At 40.3% G+C, this 14,609-nt stretch overlaps 1 protein-coding gene across 1 annotated transcript; it reads left to right on the top strand.

The window, feature by feature from the left end:
- The first annotated feature begins 734 nt into the window (after nucleotides 1-734).
- On the top strand, nucleotides 735-5,635 carry LOC138600911 (up-regulator of cell proliferation-like). Its single transcript, XM_069672456.1, has one exon. It carries the CDS (start codon nucleotides 796-798, stop codon nucleotides 5,407-5,409), a length of 4,614 nt encoding a protein of 1,537 aa, XP_069528557.1. The 5' UTR covers nucleotides 735-795; the 3' UTR covers nucleotides 5,410-5,635.
- The last annotated feature ends 8,974 nt before the right edge of the window (nucleotides 5,636-14,609 follow it).

The raw sequence follows: 14,609 nt of genomic DNA, 5'->3' as shown, positions 1-14,609 counted from the left end.
CTACCACAGTTAAACCTTTAGAAACATGTGTCTGCTGGGTAAAATCTAATAATATCTACCAATAAAAAATAAGCATCCCAATCGTCTCAACTCCCTTAGAAACTCTCTTAAGGCCGTCAAATTCTGGATTTCACAAAACTTTCTTCAGTTTAAGGAGCACAAAATTGTTTTCTAGGTTTTGGGCAGCAAAATGCCACCATGATTTGCAAGGCCCTTTTGTTTGTTCCATAGTCCAGGCCCAGGACAATAGGTGACTGTGCCTTCTCTGTAGAGGCACTTGTACTATGGAACAGCCTGCCAGAGGAAATAAAAAGTTTTCTCTTTTAAATCTCTTGAAAAAACACACTTTTATAAACAGGCTTACATAGATCATCTTTTAGTTTCCTTTTCTGATATTATTATTATTATTGTTGTTGCTGTTAAACAATATACATCTTGTTATATTAAACCAACATTATCATGCGTAGTAAAGTGCATACAAATGAGTACATTCTGAACAGACTTTTTTTCATTATTATTCATTATTTTCCAACAAAATACAACACAAATTATTTTTTCGATTTTTTTTTATTTGCTTCAGCTTGAAGTCAAAGGTAGGATGCAAGATTGTGCATTGTGTAGCATTACCTGATAATTCAGCAAACATGCATGCATTTATTCTATGTGTTAATGAACATGGATTAATGTTGAATCCAATACCAAGGATTAACACACGTGTTACTTTCCACAGAGACACAACTGGAGCGTCTGTTGGAGGATCTGGGGTTGCAGCACCACTATAAAGAGAAGCTATCCATGAGCACAATACTTCAGATTGATGAGAAGACCATTACTGATGAACGTACCAAGTGTAACTCAGACCTTCCATGGTATTTTCTAAAGAAACTGATGATGGTTAATGTGAAAGCTAGGAATGTAAAATTTACATGTGAATCAAGTTGTGATGCTGCAGCAGGTGGATCAGTTTCAGATTCAGATATTGATGACCTTCTTGATAGTCTGGATACAGATAACATAAACCCCCTTGACATAATCACTGCTCTTTTTCTGTGTTCTGATGGTTTTGTACGGCAAGAATTGGCACTCAAAATGTCCATGTGTCAGTTTTCTGTGCCTCTGCTGCTTCCTAATTGTGACACAAAGCAGTGCACACTAATGCTTTGGGCCATGAGAGACATCGTTAAAAACTGCAGACCTTTGTCACTTTCAGAATCCAAGGGCTTTATTGAAGACAGAATTGTTGTCTCTAAACTTCCAATGGTTTCTTTTGTGAGACTAGGTGAGTGCTCCTTGTCCAAGTCAGAGATGCTCAACAAGCTTCTGAGCAATTCTCAGCAGTACCATGATACCTTCATTCATCGTAATGTGGAAAATGGTGACTTTCCAAGACGAATATCCAATGGATTGACTGAACTTTCCTGGTACCTACCTTGTGGGAACAATAACATGGATATCTTCAGTGAGCCAGTAGCTGTAGCTAACCTTCGTGGGGACATTGCTTCATTTGAAACACAATTTTCTTTTTTGTGTCAGACATCTGCAGCAGTTTTTGTGTTCTTTGATCATTTGGACTCTGAGTGCAAGCTGCTCACAAACCAACACCACAAGGCACAGATCTTCTTGGTAGTTGACCATCAAAGCCAACACTTCAGTACTGATGCTCTGAAAAAGGTGGCAAACAAGTTGTACCTGACGAAAAGCCACATCCTTCTGAAGACAAAGCAAATGAATGATGCAGACTTTGTCAAAAAACTGCGTGAAAAAGTCAAAAATGTAGTTGAGAACTCAGAGATTAAGATGCAAATTGAGCAGATGGCTGACATTGCCTATGAACTGGGAATCTGGGTTGATGAAGACTGTCAGGAATGCCAGACTGCCAAGAAACATGCAGATGCCATCACTTCAAAGATTGAAAATATCCTCCAATACAAAGGATCTCAGCTACCTTTGCAAGGGGAAATATGGAAGGAACTGACTTGCTTAGAGAAGGAAGAGTTTCGGCTTAAAAAACTTGGGTCAGAAAACATAGAAATATACAAAAGTGATCTTCAGAAACAGAAAGCAAAACTGCGAGAACAACAGAACTCTTATGACATGTCGAATGCAATGACATGTTTCATCAGGGCAATATCAGCACCAGGGACAGAAAGGTGTTATTTCCTGAAATGGATGCGAATGAACCTCGATAATCTGTCTCGAGAGAAACTGTCTATCCTCAGGGAGGCTTACAAAAACAAAAATAAAAACAAAAACAAAAGTTCTGAAAACAAAGAGGAAATCAGAGAAATTGACAGACAACTTTCCAACAGCTCACTTGGGATTGAACACTTCTTCCGTGAAATGGGTCAGATCTATGAAGCTTCAGTTTCCCTTGCAGAAACATATCTGTCACGTCAACAGTTACAGCATCTGCCCAAACTGTGTGCAGAGCTGCTGCTTGATGGATTTCCTCTTGAGCTTGTAGATGGTGATGCATCTAACATACCTCTCAGATGGGTGAGTGATGTTCTGTCGCAGCTCAATGATTTGGTGACTCCCAAGAGCAAGATATTGGTAGTTACTGTTCTCGGAGTTCAGAGTACAGGGAAGTCTACTCTCCTCAACACCATGTTTGGAGTACAGTTTGCAGTCAGCAGTGGTCGATGCACTCGAGGTGCCTTCATGTTGCTCATCAAAGTCAATGAAGACATCAAAAAAGAACTCAAATGTGACTTCATCATAATCATCGACACCGAGGGCTTAAAGTCACCAGAGCTCGCAAAACTAGACAACAGCTATGAACACGACAACGAGCTTGCAACACTCGTTGTGGGGTTGAGTGACATCACCATCATCAATATTGCAATGGAGAATTCAACAGAAATGAAGGACATCCTACAGATAGTCGTGCATGCATTTCTCAGGATGAAAGAGGTGGGGAAAAAACCTAAATGTCAGTTTGTTCACCAGAATGTGGCAGATGTATCAGCCCCTGAGAAGAACCTACGAGAAAGGGAAATGCTCTTGCAGCAGCTAAATGAGATGACCCAGGCAGCAGCCAAAATGGAAAATAAGGTGCAGAACAAGAGCTTCACTGATGTCATGGAGTACAATCCAGACACTGGGAACTGGTACATTCCAGGTCTCTGGAATGGAGTGCCACCAATGGCACCAGTTAATGCAGGATACAGCGAGGCTGTTTATGAGCTCAAGAAGAACATCATTAAAGTTTTGGAAAATTGTGAGACATCTGCTAATGACATCTTGGCGTTTACAGAGTGGATCACAAGCCTGTGGAATGCTGTCAAGCACGAAAACTTCATCTTCAGCTTCAGAAACAGCCTGGTGGCTGATGCATACATGAGGCTGTGTACAGAATTCAACAAATGGGAATGGGAATTCAAAAAAGAAATGTACTCCTGGACAAAAACAGCAGAAACAAAGATTTCTAACTTTGGCAGAGTGAAATCTAAGGTGTCAGACATTGGACAATTTCTCACAGACCTGAAAAGTGAAGCATGCTCAGAGCTGTCTAAATGGGAGAAAACGCTTCTTGATAATCTGGCAAAGTACTTCAAGCAAACAGATGGCCATGTCTATCTAGTTGAAGCATACAGAGAGGACTTTGCAAACAGTGCAAAGAGCCTTCGTAAAGAAATGGAAAGCTCTGTACATAACCAGCTCACAGTAGCAACAGACGTCAGAAGGGGAATGACCGAACTTGATAGAATCAAGGTTAACCACACAAAAGAATTACAAGAGAGAGTACGTGCATTGATTGAAGAATGCCGTAAAAATAAGGTCAACATGACAGACAAAAAGTTGGACCAAGAATTTGACAAGATGTGGAATAAAATGGTGAAGGAACAAGTCCTTTACAAACAAGAGGCCACAGATGTCATGGCAAGTGTAAGCTACTACCTAAAAAGAAATCTGGATCGCAAGGGGAGTCTTGCATGTGAGCTGTTAAGTAAAAAAAAACTGCAAGATTGTGGATTGACGCCTTTCAAATACTCAGTTGAAGGATTTCTCAACAACGTAAAGCACAAAGTCAGCAAGTTCTTCTTTAAAGACCATGTGAAGGCGCTACAAAACATAGCCGAAGATGTCATAATGGATTACAAACAGTTTGTGAAAGAAAAAGTGGAAAGTAAAAACAATTACCACGACACTTTCATCCAGGAGATCCTACACAGGATTGATGAGAGGCTGAAAAACATCCAGGATGTTAAAAAAGACATAGTTTTTGAGGTGTCTCTGAAACAGCACATCTGTGGAGCTGCAGCCAGAGAATTTCAGAAAATGCATGAAGATTTCATTCAAATGAATGATCCCTACAGATGTCTCAATCAAAACAAAGGGAGGTTCCGTGTCAACTTCAAGGATGAGTTCAGTGAGCGAGACCAGTGCCAGAAGAAGGCAGCAGAATTCACTGAGAGCTGCTTGAGGCCTGCTGTGGAACACTTTGTCAACTGTTCCCTTGGTCCTGATATCATTGGTGAACTGAAAACAAGGTTCCAGTTCAGCACACGGATGTTCTTCCAGTATTCAGTTTTACTGGATTTGCTTTCAAAGGATAACTTTGAAGACTACCTGACTTATATCGTCTCATATGAGCGTTATGTCAGGAAATGGATACTTGACGAAATGTTAAAACTCTTGTCGAATGAGTCTTTATCAAAGTTTGAGGATCAACATCTCAGGTCAAGTATCAACAGCATAAATGATGCAATACGCAAAGCTCAAGCACAAGAAGGTGGCAACCTGCAGAAACTGATTGAAGACATCCGTCAGGAACTTGGTGACAAACTGGTCATTTCTGAGGATGCTCTCAGTCCTTTCATGATCCTGAACAATGTCAACCATGAACAGTTTGCTCAGCTTCTCACCGTGTTTGTGAAGGACATGGCAGAAGCTGTTAGAGAGCAGTTTAAAAAAACGGACATCAAAAAGAAAGTTGAAAATCTTGATGTCAAGCCTCAGAACGAGCTTTTCAAAAAACTCATTGGATGTGGTAAACAGTGTCCATTCTGCAAAGCACCCTGTGAGGCAGGAGCAAAAGAGCATAAGGAGCACTTCACTTCAGTACATCGACCAGAGGGTCTGGGAAGATTCAGATGGGACGGGACAGAAAAACTTCTCATTGACATATGCACTTCCTTGGTGAACAGCGACTGTAGGTTTCGCAACAATGCCACAAAGGGTGAATGGCACCCTTACAAGGAGTACACCAAAATCTTCCCAGACTGGCGAATTGCATCAGATAAAAGCCTTCAGGATTCAGACTACTGGAAATACGTACTGAATAGGTTCAACTCCAAGTTTGCTGAAGAGTATAATGCAAAGCCTGCTGATATTCCTGACACTTGGGAAGATATCACCAAACAGCAAGCAGAAGAGAGTCTCAAAAGGTCATTTAATGTCAAGTGAGATAATACAAACTTTCCCCTGACTTACCTTGAGTGCACAGAGGTGCACATCCTCCTTCCATGGCTCTTTTGATCTTAGATACTTCTTTGACAAGAAGGGAACCACAAGAAGTAACATGCTGTCAAATGAAAAAGCTGAAGATATTATCAGTACAGAGAGATATTGTACAACTAATGCTTACAATAAGGAAATATATACATTTAACATTGATTTAACTGCGACTGAATTAAACGTGTATTAAAATGTTTTTGTTTTAACTGTTTGTTGACCAGGACTGTTTTTGGAGTCAACACACATGTAAGGACACATTACAGTCACACTAAATGTTTTCAGTTTGTTTCAATGTGGATTTGAATGATTTTGTGTGACCAATGAATGCTGTAATATTGTAGCTGAAAAGATAGACAAACTGAATTAATGCAACAAAGTGACCCAAAAGAGTTTTATACTTTAATCAAATCAATTAAGATGTGCTTTCTTTCATTTAATGCTTTTTTGAAGTGTGCAGTAACTAATCTTTGACAGTTTTATTGTTTCAGTCTTTGTGTGATATTGTCTATCTTTAAAACACATTAAGTAAGTAGTAAGTAGGATGTGCAGTGTTGTCACTGTTTGTTTATATGTCTGAAGGATGCAAAGTCATACAATTACAGTCATGTGGTTTTGTTTAAATAGGACAGAATGCTCATTTTTTCTGATATGTGATCGATTACTTTGATTTAGAACCTGTTTGTATTATTTTGTGTGAAGAATCTGATGCAAAACATGAATATTCATATTAATCATCATGCCTGGACGTTTAAGAACAATGCATGAAAATAAAACAGCATTCTTATGTGATTATTATTGTTTAATTCAGAGTTTATAGTTTGGTTTTGTCTTTTGTTTCTGATTCCTGATATTTACATTTAAAGGTATTAAAATGATGTTTCGCGGCATGGTGTGTTATCAACATGTAAACATGACATACTTCTGTAAACTGATTTATTAAAGATTGTAATCAGCACAGTGACTATAAATGTCTTTTAATGTTTTCTTGATCAGTATCACATTATTGTGTAGAATGACTTCTAAAGTAAACAGAAAAATCATGACTTCATTTATTTATGTTCTAGTTTTACTATCTGATTAGTTTAGAGGTCCTGACCCTGGATCACTTGTCAGTCCCTTACAGCACCCAGCTTTTAACTGCTGAGACGTTTCAATAAATACTCTATTCACGAGTCACTCAGATGGTGTGCCACAGATTTATGAGCAGAAGTTGGATATTTAAAGCTTTAACAGAAAGATTGGAAGTTAATTTTTCTTCTACAAACCCACAAACAATGAGCTAAATGATAGTATGCTTAAGACAGCATATTGAACTGTCTGGTCAGCAATCATGATGCTACAAGATCATGATAGAGAAAACAAAAAAGGATAAACAACAAAGAAACTTGATAATTACAAATATGTTGACACTTTGATTCTTTCACTTCAAAATAAATAAAAGATTTAAATGTCTTCCAGATGCGTGTCTGTTTCTGTCAAACCACCAGGTTTGTTGTTTTCCTTCCAACTCCTGTTCCCTCAGTCGGCACAAAGCAGTGAATCTGTCACAATGGCGCCCTCAAGTGTAAGCTTATAAAGAACAAGGAAAAAGAACAAACCAAACTAAATCCAACTAAATACCTTGTATCTTTTGTCACCCTCACAGCCTTTTTATCCACATGTGTGAGAACAAATGGCCTCAGCTTTCCTTCTGGCTACACTGTGGATGGAAAGATGGCCAGATACATATCTGCTCGTCATTTTTTCACTACAAGTGATGGAAAAGGATGATGAGAAATGTGCTCATGGCACAGGATATCCTTCTGCAACATACAGGTATCCTATTAAGGCTGAAGGTTACAATTATGTTTTTTCTCTTAATCCACTGAAGTGAATAAAATGTAATGAAATAGTAAAGAACTTCCTGTCTTTAACCTCCAAAACAATAAATATTTTGAGTCCACTAATCCCTTTCTAAACTATCCGTTCTTTGGTTTTATGCAGAAAAACAGTCAGTGTGGAGCAGGGCCTGCTCTGGCCATTTTGGTGCCCTAGGTGAGATTATGTCCAGGTGATAAGTTGCCATAAGTCTTTGTGATAGCTGATTTAATCAGGAGAGACTTCATTACGAGTGAACAATTATTCATTGACAAGAACGTGACATGAATGAAGGATGACTTAATGACTTCATGAGTCTGAACCTGCTTGAACTACATAAACATTTACATGCCTCGTTTGTCGGTGTAAAACATAACATGCCATAAAACTATACCTTCCTGTGGTCCAATAGCAGTTTGTGTCACACAGCGCCATTTTTTAGTATTGCACGCCATGATGCAAAACAGTTATCCAGAACAGAACTACAATGTGGGGGCCTGGTAGGGGGTCCGGTGGGGCCTCCCCCGGCGACAATTTTCCATAAAAACCTCTATTTTGATGCATTTTTACACATCTCACCTCAGTAACATTCACTGTTACTCAGTTACATTCCCTGTTACTGAGGTGTTACTGAAATCTGTACCTTAAAAACCGTGTTTACTTCAGAACTGCTACATTCAAAGACTAGAGTAGGTTAGACTTGTTAAGCTAAACCTAAACTAGGCGACCGCCTTTATCGTAGGCAAAGACTTTGAAGATGTAACATCTGCTAAATTGTATTTCTTCGCAGATGAAAGTTCAGATGGCTATTGAACACCTTTGCAGTTGGGAATTCCAGAGATCCATCTATCCATTCTCTATCCCGCTTATCCTGTTAAGGGTCGTGGGGAAGCTGGAGCCGATCCCAGCTGTCATTGGGCAAGAGGCTGAGTTTATCCTGGACAGGTTGCTAGTCAGTCACAGGAATTACACAAAAGGCCCAGATCTCTTAAATTCAAAGTCTATATAGTTTATGAAATTGTATCCATGCCTCCCTTACTGCTTACGTATGATTTCCTTGTGTCTTATTCCCTCCAACTCGGGATGCAAGGAGAGACGTGAGGAAACCACAGGAGGAGAAAGGAAACAATCACGAGACTTGGGATGTAACCACAGACAGACAAACAACTATTCACACTCACTTACACACATACTGGCAATTTAGGGTCAACAATTAACCCAACAAGTATGTCTTTAGACCGTGAGAGGAAGCTGAAGTACCATGCAAACTCCACATAGAAAGCCCCCTGATTGCAGAAGCAGGATTTAAAACAGGAACCTTCTTGCTGTGAGGTGACAGTTCGAACCACCGCACCACCATGCCACCAAATTCTAGAGATGCACGACTAAATTCAATTATGATTGTATTTGCAGGTAGATACAGGATGTGGAGGATGGAGCTGCACGTTTAACTTCAAGACTCAATTTTTTTGACAAATAGCACTGCTGTATAAAAGTATATAATAAAAAGGACCTCAAGTTTGTGTGGCCAACAGGGTTTACAGATACTTTGTGTCCAAACTGTCTCAGTGCAGGTGTGTAAGAGTGTAACTTGAGTGTGTAGTGTCAGTTTCTCATTCGGCCTCATGAGGAGTGGATGACAAACCCTGACGGTTCAGGTTAAATCTCACTAGGATCTTGAGGTCATGAGGAATGCTGCACTGCATATTATTATAGTAAGGTTGGTTATGTTGATCATTAACACTTAAAATCAACTACATCTCGTTTTTTATTTCACTTTAGAAGGATGTTTTTTTTAACATCTGGCTTTAAAACCTACTTTTAGGTCTTAGCCAGAAGAAGCACATAGGCCTTGCACTCGCTCAGGGGGTGATAAAGCTTGATGAACTTGGAAAAGAATATTTAGAGTATCAAAACTCAGGCAAGTGGTGGCTCCCTCCTGCCTGGAAAAAGGAGAAGCTGTAAAAAGTAGCAGCCATATTTACACGCTCTGTCCAGGACTCAAACACAATGTTTTAATTGTTGATGGATGGCTGAATAGGGCAGCCATGTGGAAAGAATCAAATCATATTGGAACGTTCTTCACAGTTCTGACATCATTATTGGACCCATACATGATGAATAGAACAGTGTGGTCCTACCTAAGTTATCTACACTGCAGCAAAGATTTGGATTCCAGGAGCTAGTGTGGCTCTAAGGAAATGTGAAACGTGCTCCCGGGTGCCACTAGATGGCAGGCTTACCTCAGGATGGAGTGTCTCTTGACAAACCGTCACTTACACAACTTGAAATAAACAACTTGGACTGTCTGTTGTAAAGCATGGATTGTAGAGTTATTGAGTTCTCTCTCACATTCAGGGGCATGAGTTTTGTTCAACATTGGAGAGGAGACACAGAGTGAGCTGGAGGTTTGGGCGGTCCTCCCCCAGGCAAACACAGTATTTCATGTATTCTGATGAATGTTTATTCACCAATGATCTGCAGAATAAACCAACATGTTTTTGAACTTTCAAATGACCTATGCTAGATTTTGTATCTCTCATCTTTATTTCAATGAAGTATATTTATAAAATATTAAACACAAAGATCTGTTCTATGGGCTGCACAATGATGCAGTGGTAAGTGCTTTCGCCTCACAGCTAGAAGGTTCCTGGTTCGAATCCTGGTTTCAGATGTAGGGGACCTTTCTGTGTGGAGTTTGCATGTTCTCCCCTTGCATGCATGTGTTCCCTCTTGGTACTCAGGCTTCCTCCCACAGTCCAAAGACATGCTCATTAGTTTCATTAGTGACTCTAAGTTGCCTGTAGGGGTAAATGTGGGCGTGAAAATGTCTGTCTTTTTGTGTCAGCCCTGTGATTGGCTGGCGATCGGTACAGGTGTAACCCCACTTCTTACAAAATGACAACTGGGTCAGGCCCCTGTGACCCTGAACAGGATAAGTGGCATAGATAATGGATGGATGGATGGATCTGTTCCATATTTGGTATTTATACAATGTTTTTATTTAATGACAGAACGTTTGATTAAACAAATTCATTTTAAATAATTGATTCATATGTGATTTTTTTATTCAAACTCAGAATTGATTATATTTCCATTTTTAAAGCATATAAGATAATTATATAAGATAGGTAATTGCATGTTGTCATTATGGACACATTACTATGGAGGACCGCAACTGCCAAAACAAAATAAAGAAATAAATGACTCAATAAATAAATAAATAAATGCAGGAAATAATGAATTTATAAAATGAGACATAAATTGATATTTTCTTTTTTGTCTTTATTTACCTTTATATTAATTGTATTATTTATTTACTTTCCTCATTTTATTTATACATTTTAACATTTCTGTATTTATTTCTGTATCATGTATTTATGTCTGTATTTCCCTTTGCAGTCCCCCCCCTATTCATTTCCCCAACGTAGTTTTTTCTGTGTCCTTTATTTTACAGTTCTTTATGCATTTCTGTCTCATTATGCAAATGAGGGGTGCGGTCTTTCAAAGTGCGTTGGTTGATCGACATCGGAGTGCATAGATCGACTTTTCAGCCCTGCTCCCACACCAGGTGACCAGGCTGGAAGGAGAATATGGAGTTATTTCTACATCTTTATTCAAGAGCCACACAGTAGCCGAATAGCACACCGGGCTCTCATCGGTGTGTTTGAGGAGAAAACGAGCTGCTTCCATAAAACCCCAAAGAAGAATAAACAAGAATACGCATGCGCAGGTACTGAGGCTGCAGAGCTTTGACGATGAGGTTTGAACGTTTGCCAGCCATGCCGGAGACCGCTACCTGCAGAGTGAGGTAAGTGGTCTGGGAAAATAAATACAACTCTTCACACAATAGTAAGTGCAACTGTAGTACAACAAAGTAATCCAAAAATGTGTACCATAAGGATACCACGCCTACAGGGCTGCTAGTTCAGGCATGCTAACTTAGCCTGCCACGGCGTGAACCAACAGTAAACATAAACTTGCTGCCAGACTACTTCTAGTTACTTCGTTTTGTTACTGCGGCTCGTACACGGTAGTGGTTATAACTTATAAATTGGAATTTTTAGATATATTCACTTAGCAAGTACGCCACAGAAAGTTACAGTAAAGATGGACAGTGATGTCATGATCATGAATGATGATAAAATATGTTGTTTTTTTAATCAACAGGTTTCCAACACATCAAACGTCTACCCATAACCAGAAGGCCAAAGTGGCAAAGAAGAAACAGTCGACCAACATTGTTTATATTAAAATCGTTTTTGTCTAATAAATATGAGTTAATGTACACTGAGTCCCATTGTGTACTTTGACCTTTAAAACTGTTAATCACTGCGCGCATGTAAACAACTATCAGGTGCGCTGTAGAACACAAGGGAGGGTATAACTCCGCATAGAAAAGTAAGTCCATACACTACACTTCCATTTTACTCCCATATAACTATATGCATAACAAAATATTACTTCCAATTATGAAATAATAATAAAATAATATATATGCTATATATTTTTAATAACACTTTTGTGTGTGTTCAAACAGTCCATAACAGTTTGTATGAAACAACATTACAAGTCCAGTCTCTTGGGGGGCGTTTTGTGCCTTTTAGGATAAGGCCTCTGGACCTATGGAGCAGCCCTAACCCTGGGTAGCACAGGTTTTGTCTGAGGCAAGAGTCTCTGTTGCAGATGACGTGTTGATGATGGTGGCGGGATCGTCACTGAGGGGTGTCTGAAGATGGTGAGGTGTCGTTCTTTGGCTGCATCCAGAATCTGATCCACATGAGGTCTCCATGTTTGTTCGTCAACATCAACTGTGTACATCAGTGGTCCTGTTCTTGTAGCTATTTTTCCAGTGGTCCACTTGTCTCCTCTGTAGTCACGTGCCAGGACATCCTGTCCGATCTAAAAGTTCCTTGCAGTCTGCAGTTGTTGCATGAACTGAACTTCTGTAGGCAAAAGGGAAGTTATCCAGCTTGTGCTGAAGAGAAATGTCCTCCTTTTCCATTGCCTTGATGGACTTTTTGAAGGTTTGGACAAATCTTTCAGCTAACCCGTCCGTTGCTGGATGGTGAGTCGCTGACTTGAAATGTTTAATGCCATTTTTCTTCATGAATAGACTGAACCCATTGTCGCACACAATTTGCTCAGGTAGGCCATTTCTGGGCTAAAGGTAATAGTACGTTCAGATCCATCTTTCATGATGTGTTACAAAACACAGCCAATCCCGTAGGGGCTAGCGTCGCAGGCCAGTCTGATAGGTTGTGTTGGCTCATAATGGGTGAGCAGTTCATCTGATGCTATCAGTCTTTTTGTTTCTTTGAATGCATTATCACATTCCTCAGACCACTCCCATTTTGCTCCAGTCTGCAGCAGTGCATTGAGTGGGTGTAGCGTTGTAGCTAAGTTTGGGAGGAACTCGTGTAATTGACAAGGCCCAAATATGACTATATAACTGTGATACATTTTCTGGTTTTGGCGCCTGAAGCACAGCTTCAATTTTCTCTTGTGATTTGTGTAAGCCGTGCTTGTCAATAACATGTCCACAGTATGAGATTTAATTCCTGAAGAACTCACACCTGCTTTTCTTTGCACACAGGCCCTACTCACTCAGCCTGGCTTTGCCGAGGTTTTCAAGATTCTCTTCGTCGTTCTTGCCTGTCACGATGATGTAATCAAGATAGCATTGCATACAGGGATATTCTGAAGCACTTGATCCATCGCTCTTTGCCAGATTGCAAAAGTTGAAAAAGTCCTTGTGGGTGTTGATAGTGAGGAATTTCCAGCTTGTCTCCTCGACTTCCATTTGAAGGTAAGCTTGTAATAAGTCGATCTTTGAGAACTTCTGCCCTCCTGCCAGTGATGCAAAGATGTCCTCAATACGTGACAGTGGGTACTGCACAGTATGCAGCACAGGATTGATGCTCACTTTAAAGTCCCCACATCCACAAGGTCCCTCCCCCTCTCTCTCTGCGGTGCTCAGTCCTGCCTCCAAAGCCCTCCTTGCAGAGGAGGCTGTCATGCGCGTGCAGGCTAGTAACCACAGCAACTGAAGGAGCCAGATATACAATATGTAAAAATGTGAAATGACAACTGCAGCTGTTGTATTACACCACCAACACTATCGAAGCAGATACACATCAAATCAGCGGAAATCAGTGTTTTTGCTGTGAACGGTAATCTACAGCTAATTCTATTTAGCAAAACCACCAGCACTAAGTTTGCTAACAGAGACTGTGGAAAAAACAGAACCAACAAAGCAGTAACACACTGTTGTTGTAAACATTTAGCCGTGAGAGCACAGGCACACAGAACTATCAGGAGAAAGTCTGAAACGGTCACACTGCCTGGCCACATGAAACAACGCTGAACAGCAGCAGTATTGAGAACAAGCTAACGTTAGCCTGACTGCAACACCAACGAAACACGTCACAGTAACCGCAGACATCATAGCAATGTGAAACAAATACAGCAGAAACTAACTGTCTAACTTTTATTCCTTTCAGGTCCCGTAGCTCTCTCCACCTCGGAAATGCCGCTCCAATGTTTACTCTCGTTTCGTTTCTGTCTTGGAAATTGAGCATGACCGTGTGAGCATGCGCGGAGTAGTGGTGCTGTACAGCGTGTGATTGACAGCAGCCTAAGAGACTGTGTGTCACTGTCACCTTTAACTTGCCTTTGGGGCGCACTTTTTCACCACTGTAGGTCTTGACCCACAAGGACGTCTTTAACAATGGTAGCAACAGCCGCTTGTAGTCAGCTTTTGAAATGACAGATAAAGCTGACCCTGTGTCTAGCTCCATGTCCAGTTTTACAGCAGACACATCTGGGGTGACCCAGATCATTTTTCTGTCTTGTTCTTCAGTGTAACTCTTAGCAAGCCGGTCCATTTGTGTCAGATTTTAAGTTAGTTTTACATGCAGTCACGTTGTCCACATGTTTACCTTTGTACTTTTGCTTTTTATCATTTTGTGATTTTTCTCTTTGTGCTTGCTTGCTGCTGGATTTTTGTCCTTAAACCAGCAGGCATTGGCATCATGTGATGTCTTTCAACATCTGTAACATTTCTGCTCTCGTCTTTTAACATCATTTATTGACATTTTATGTAGCTGCTGTCTCCATTGACACTGTGATAGCCAATGCTTTTTCTAATGTAAGGTCTTGTTCTTACAGTAGCCTTTTCTGTGTGCTTTGACATACCAGTCTGCTGATGTAGCGTGAAGGGGCGAGTTCTTCCAGGGGGGGCAGGGGACAGTCGGTGATCTTTTCTGCAGACTTAATGACTCTTTGCAGAG

This window comes from Semicossyphus pulcher, unplaced genomic scaffold (genome assembly GCF_022749685.1).
Source record: "Semicossyphus pulcher isolate SPU_LCO1_2020_fin unplaced genomic scaffold, fSemPul1.0.p SCAF_21, whole genome shotgun sequence".
NCBI classification, from domain to species: Eukaryota; Metazoa; Chordata; class Actinopteri; order Labriformes; family Labridae; genus Semicossyphus; species Semicossyphus pulcher.
The sequence above is the reverse complement of the archived record's forward strand: the minus strand, read 5'-3'. Positions and strand labels throughout refer to the sequence as shown.

What these genes read in the sequence shown, in the direction of transcription:
- LOC138600911 (XM_069672456.1), top strand. Translation starts at nt 796, where the DNA reads ATGAGCACAATACTTCAGATTGATGAGAAGACCATTACTGATGAACGT.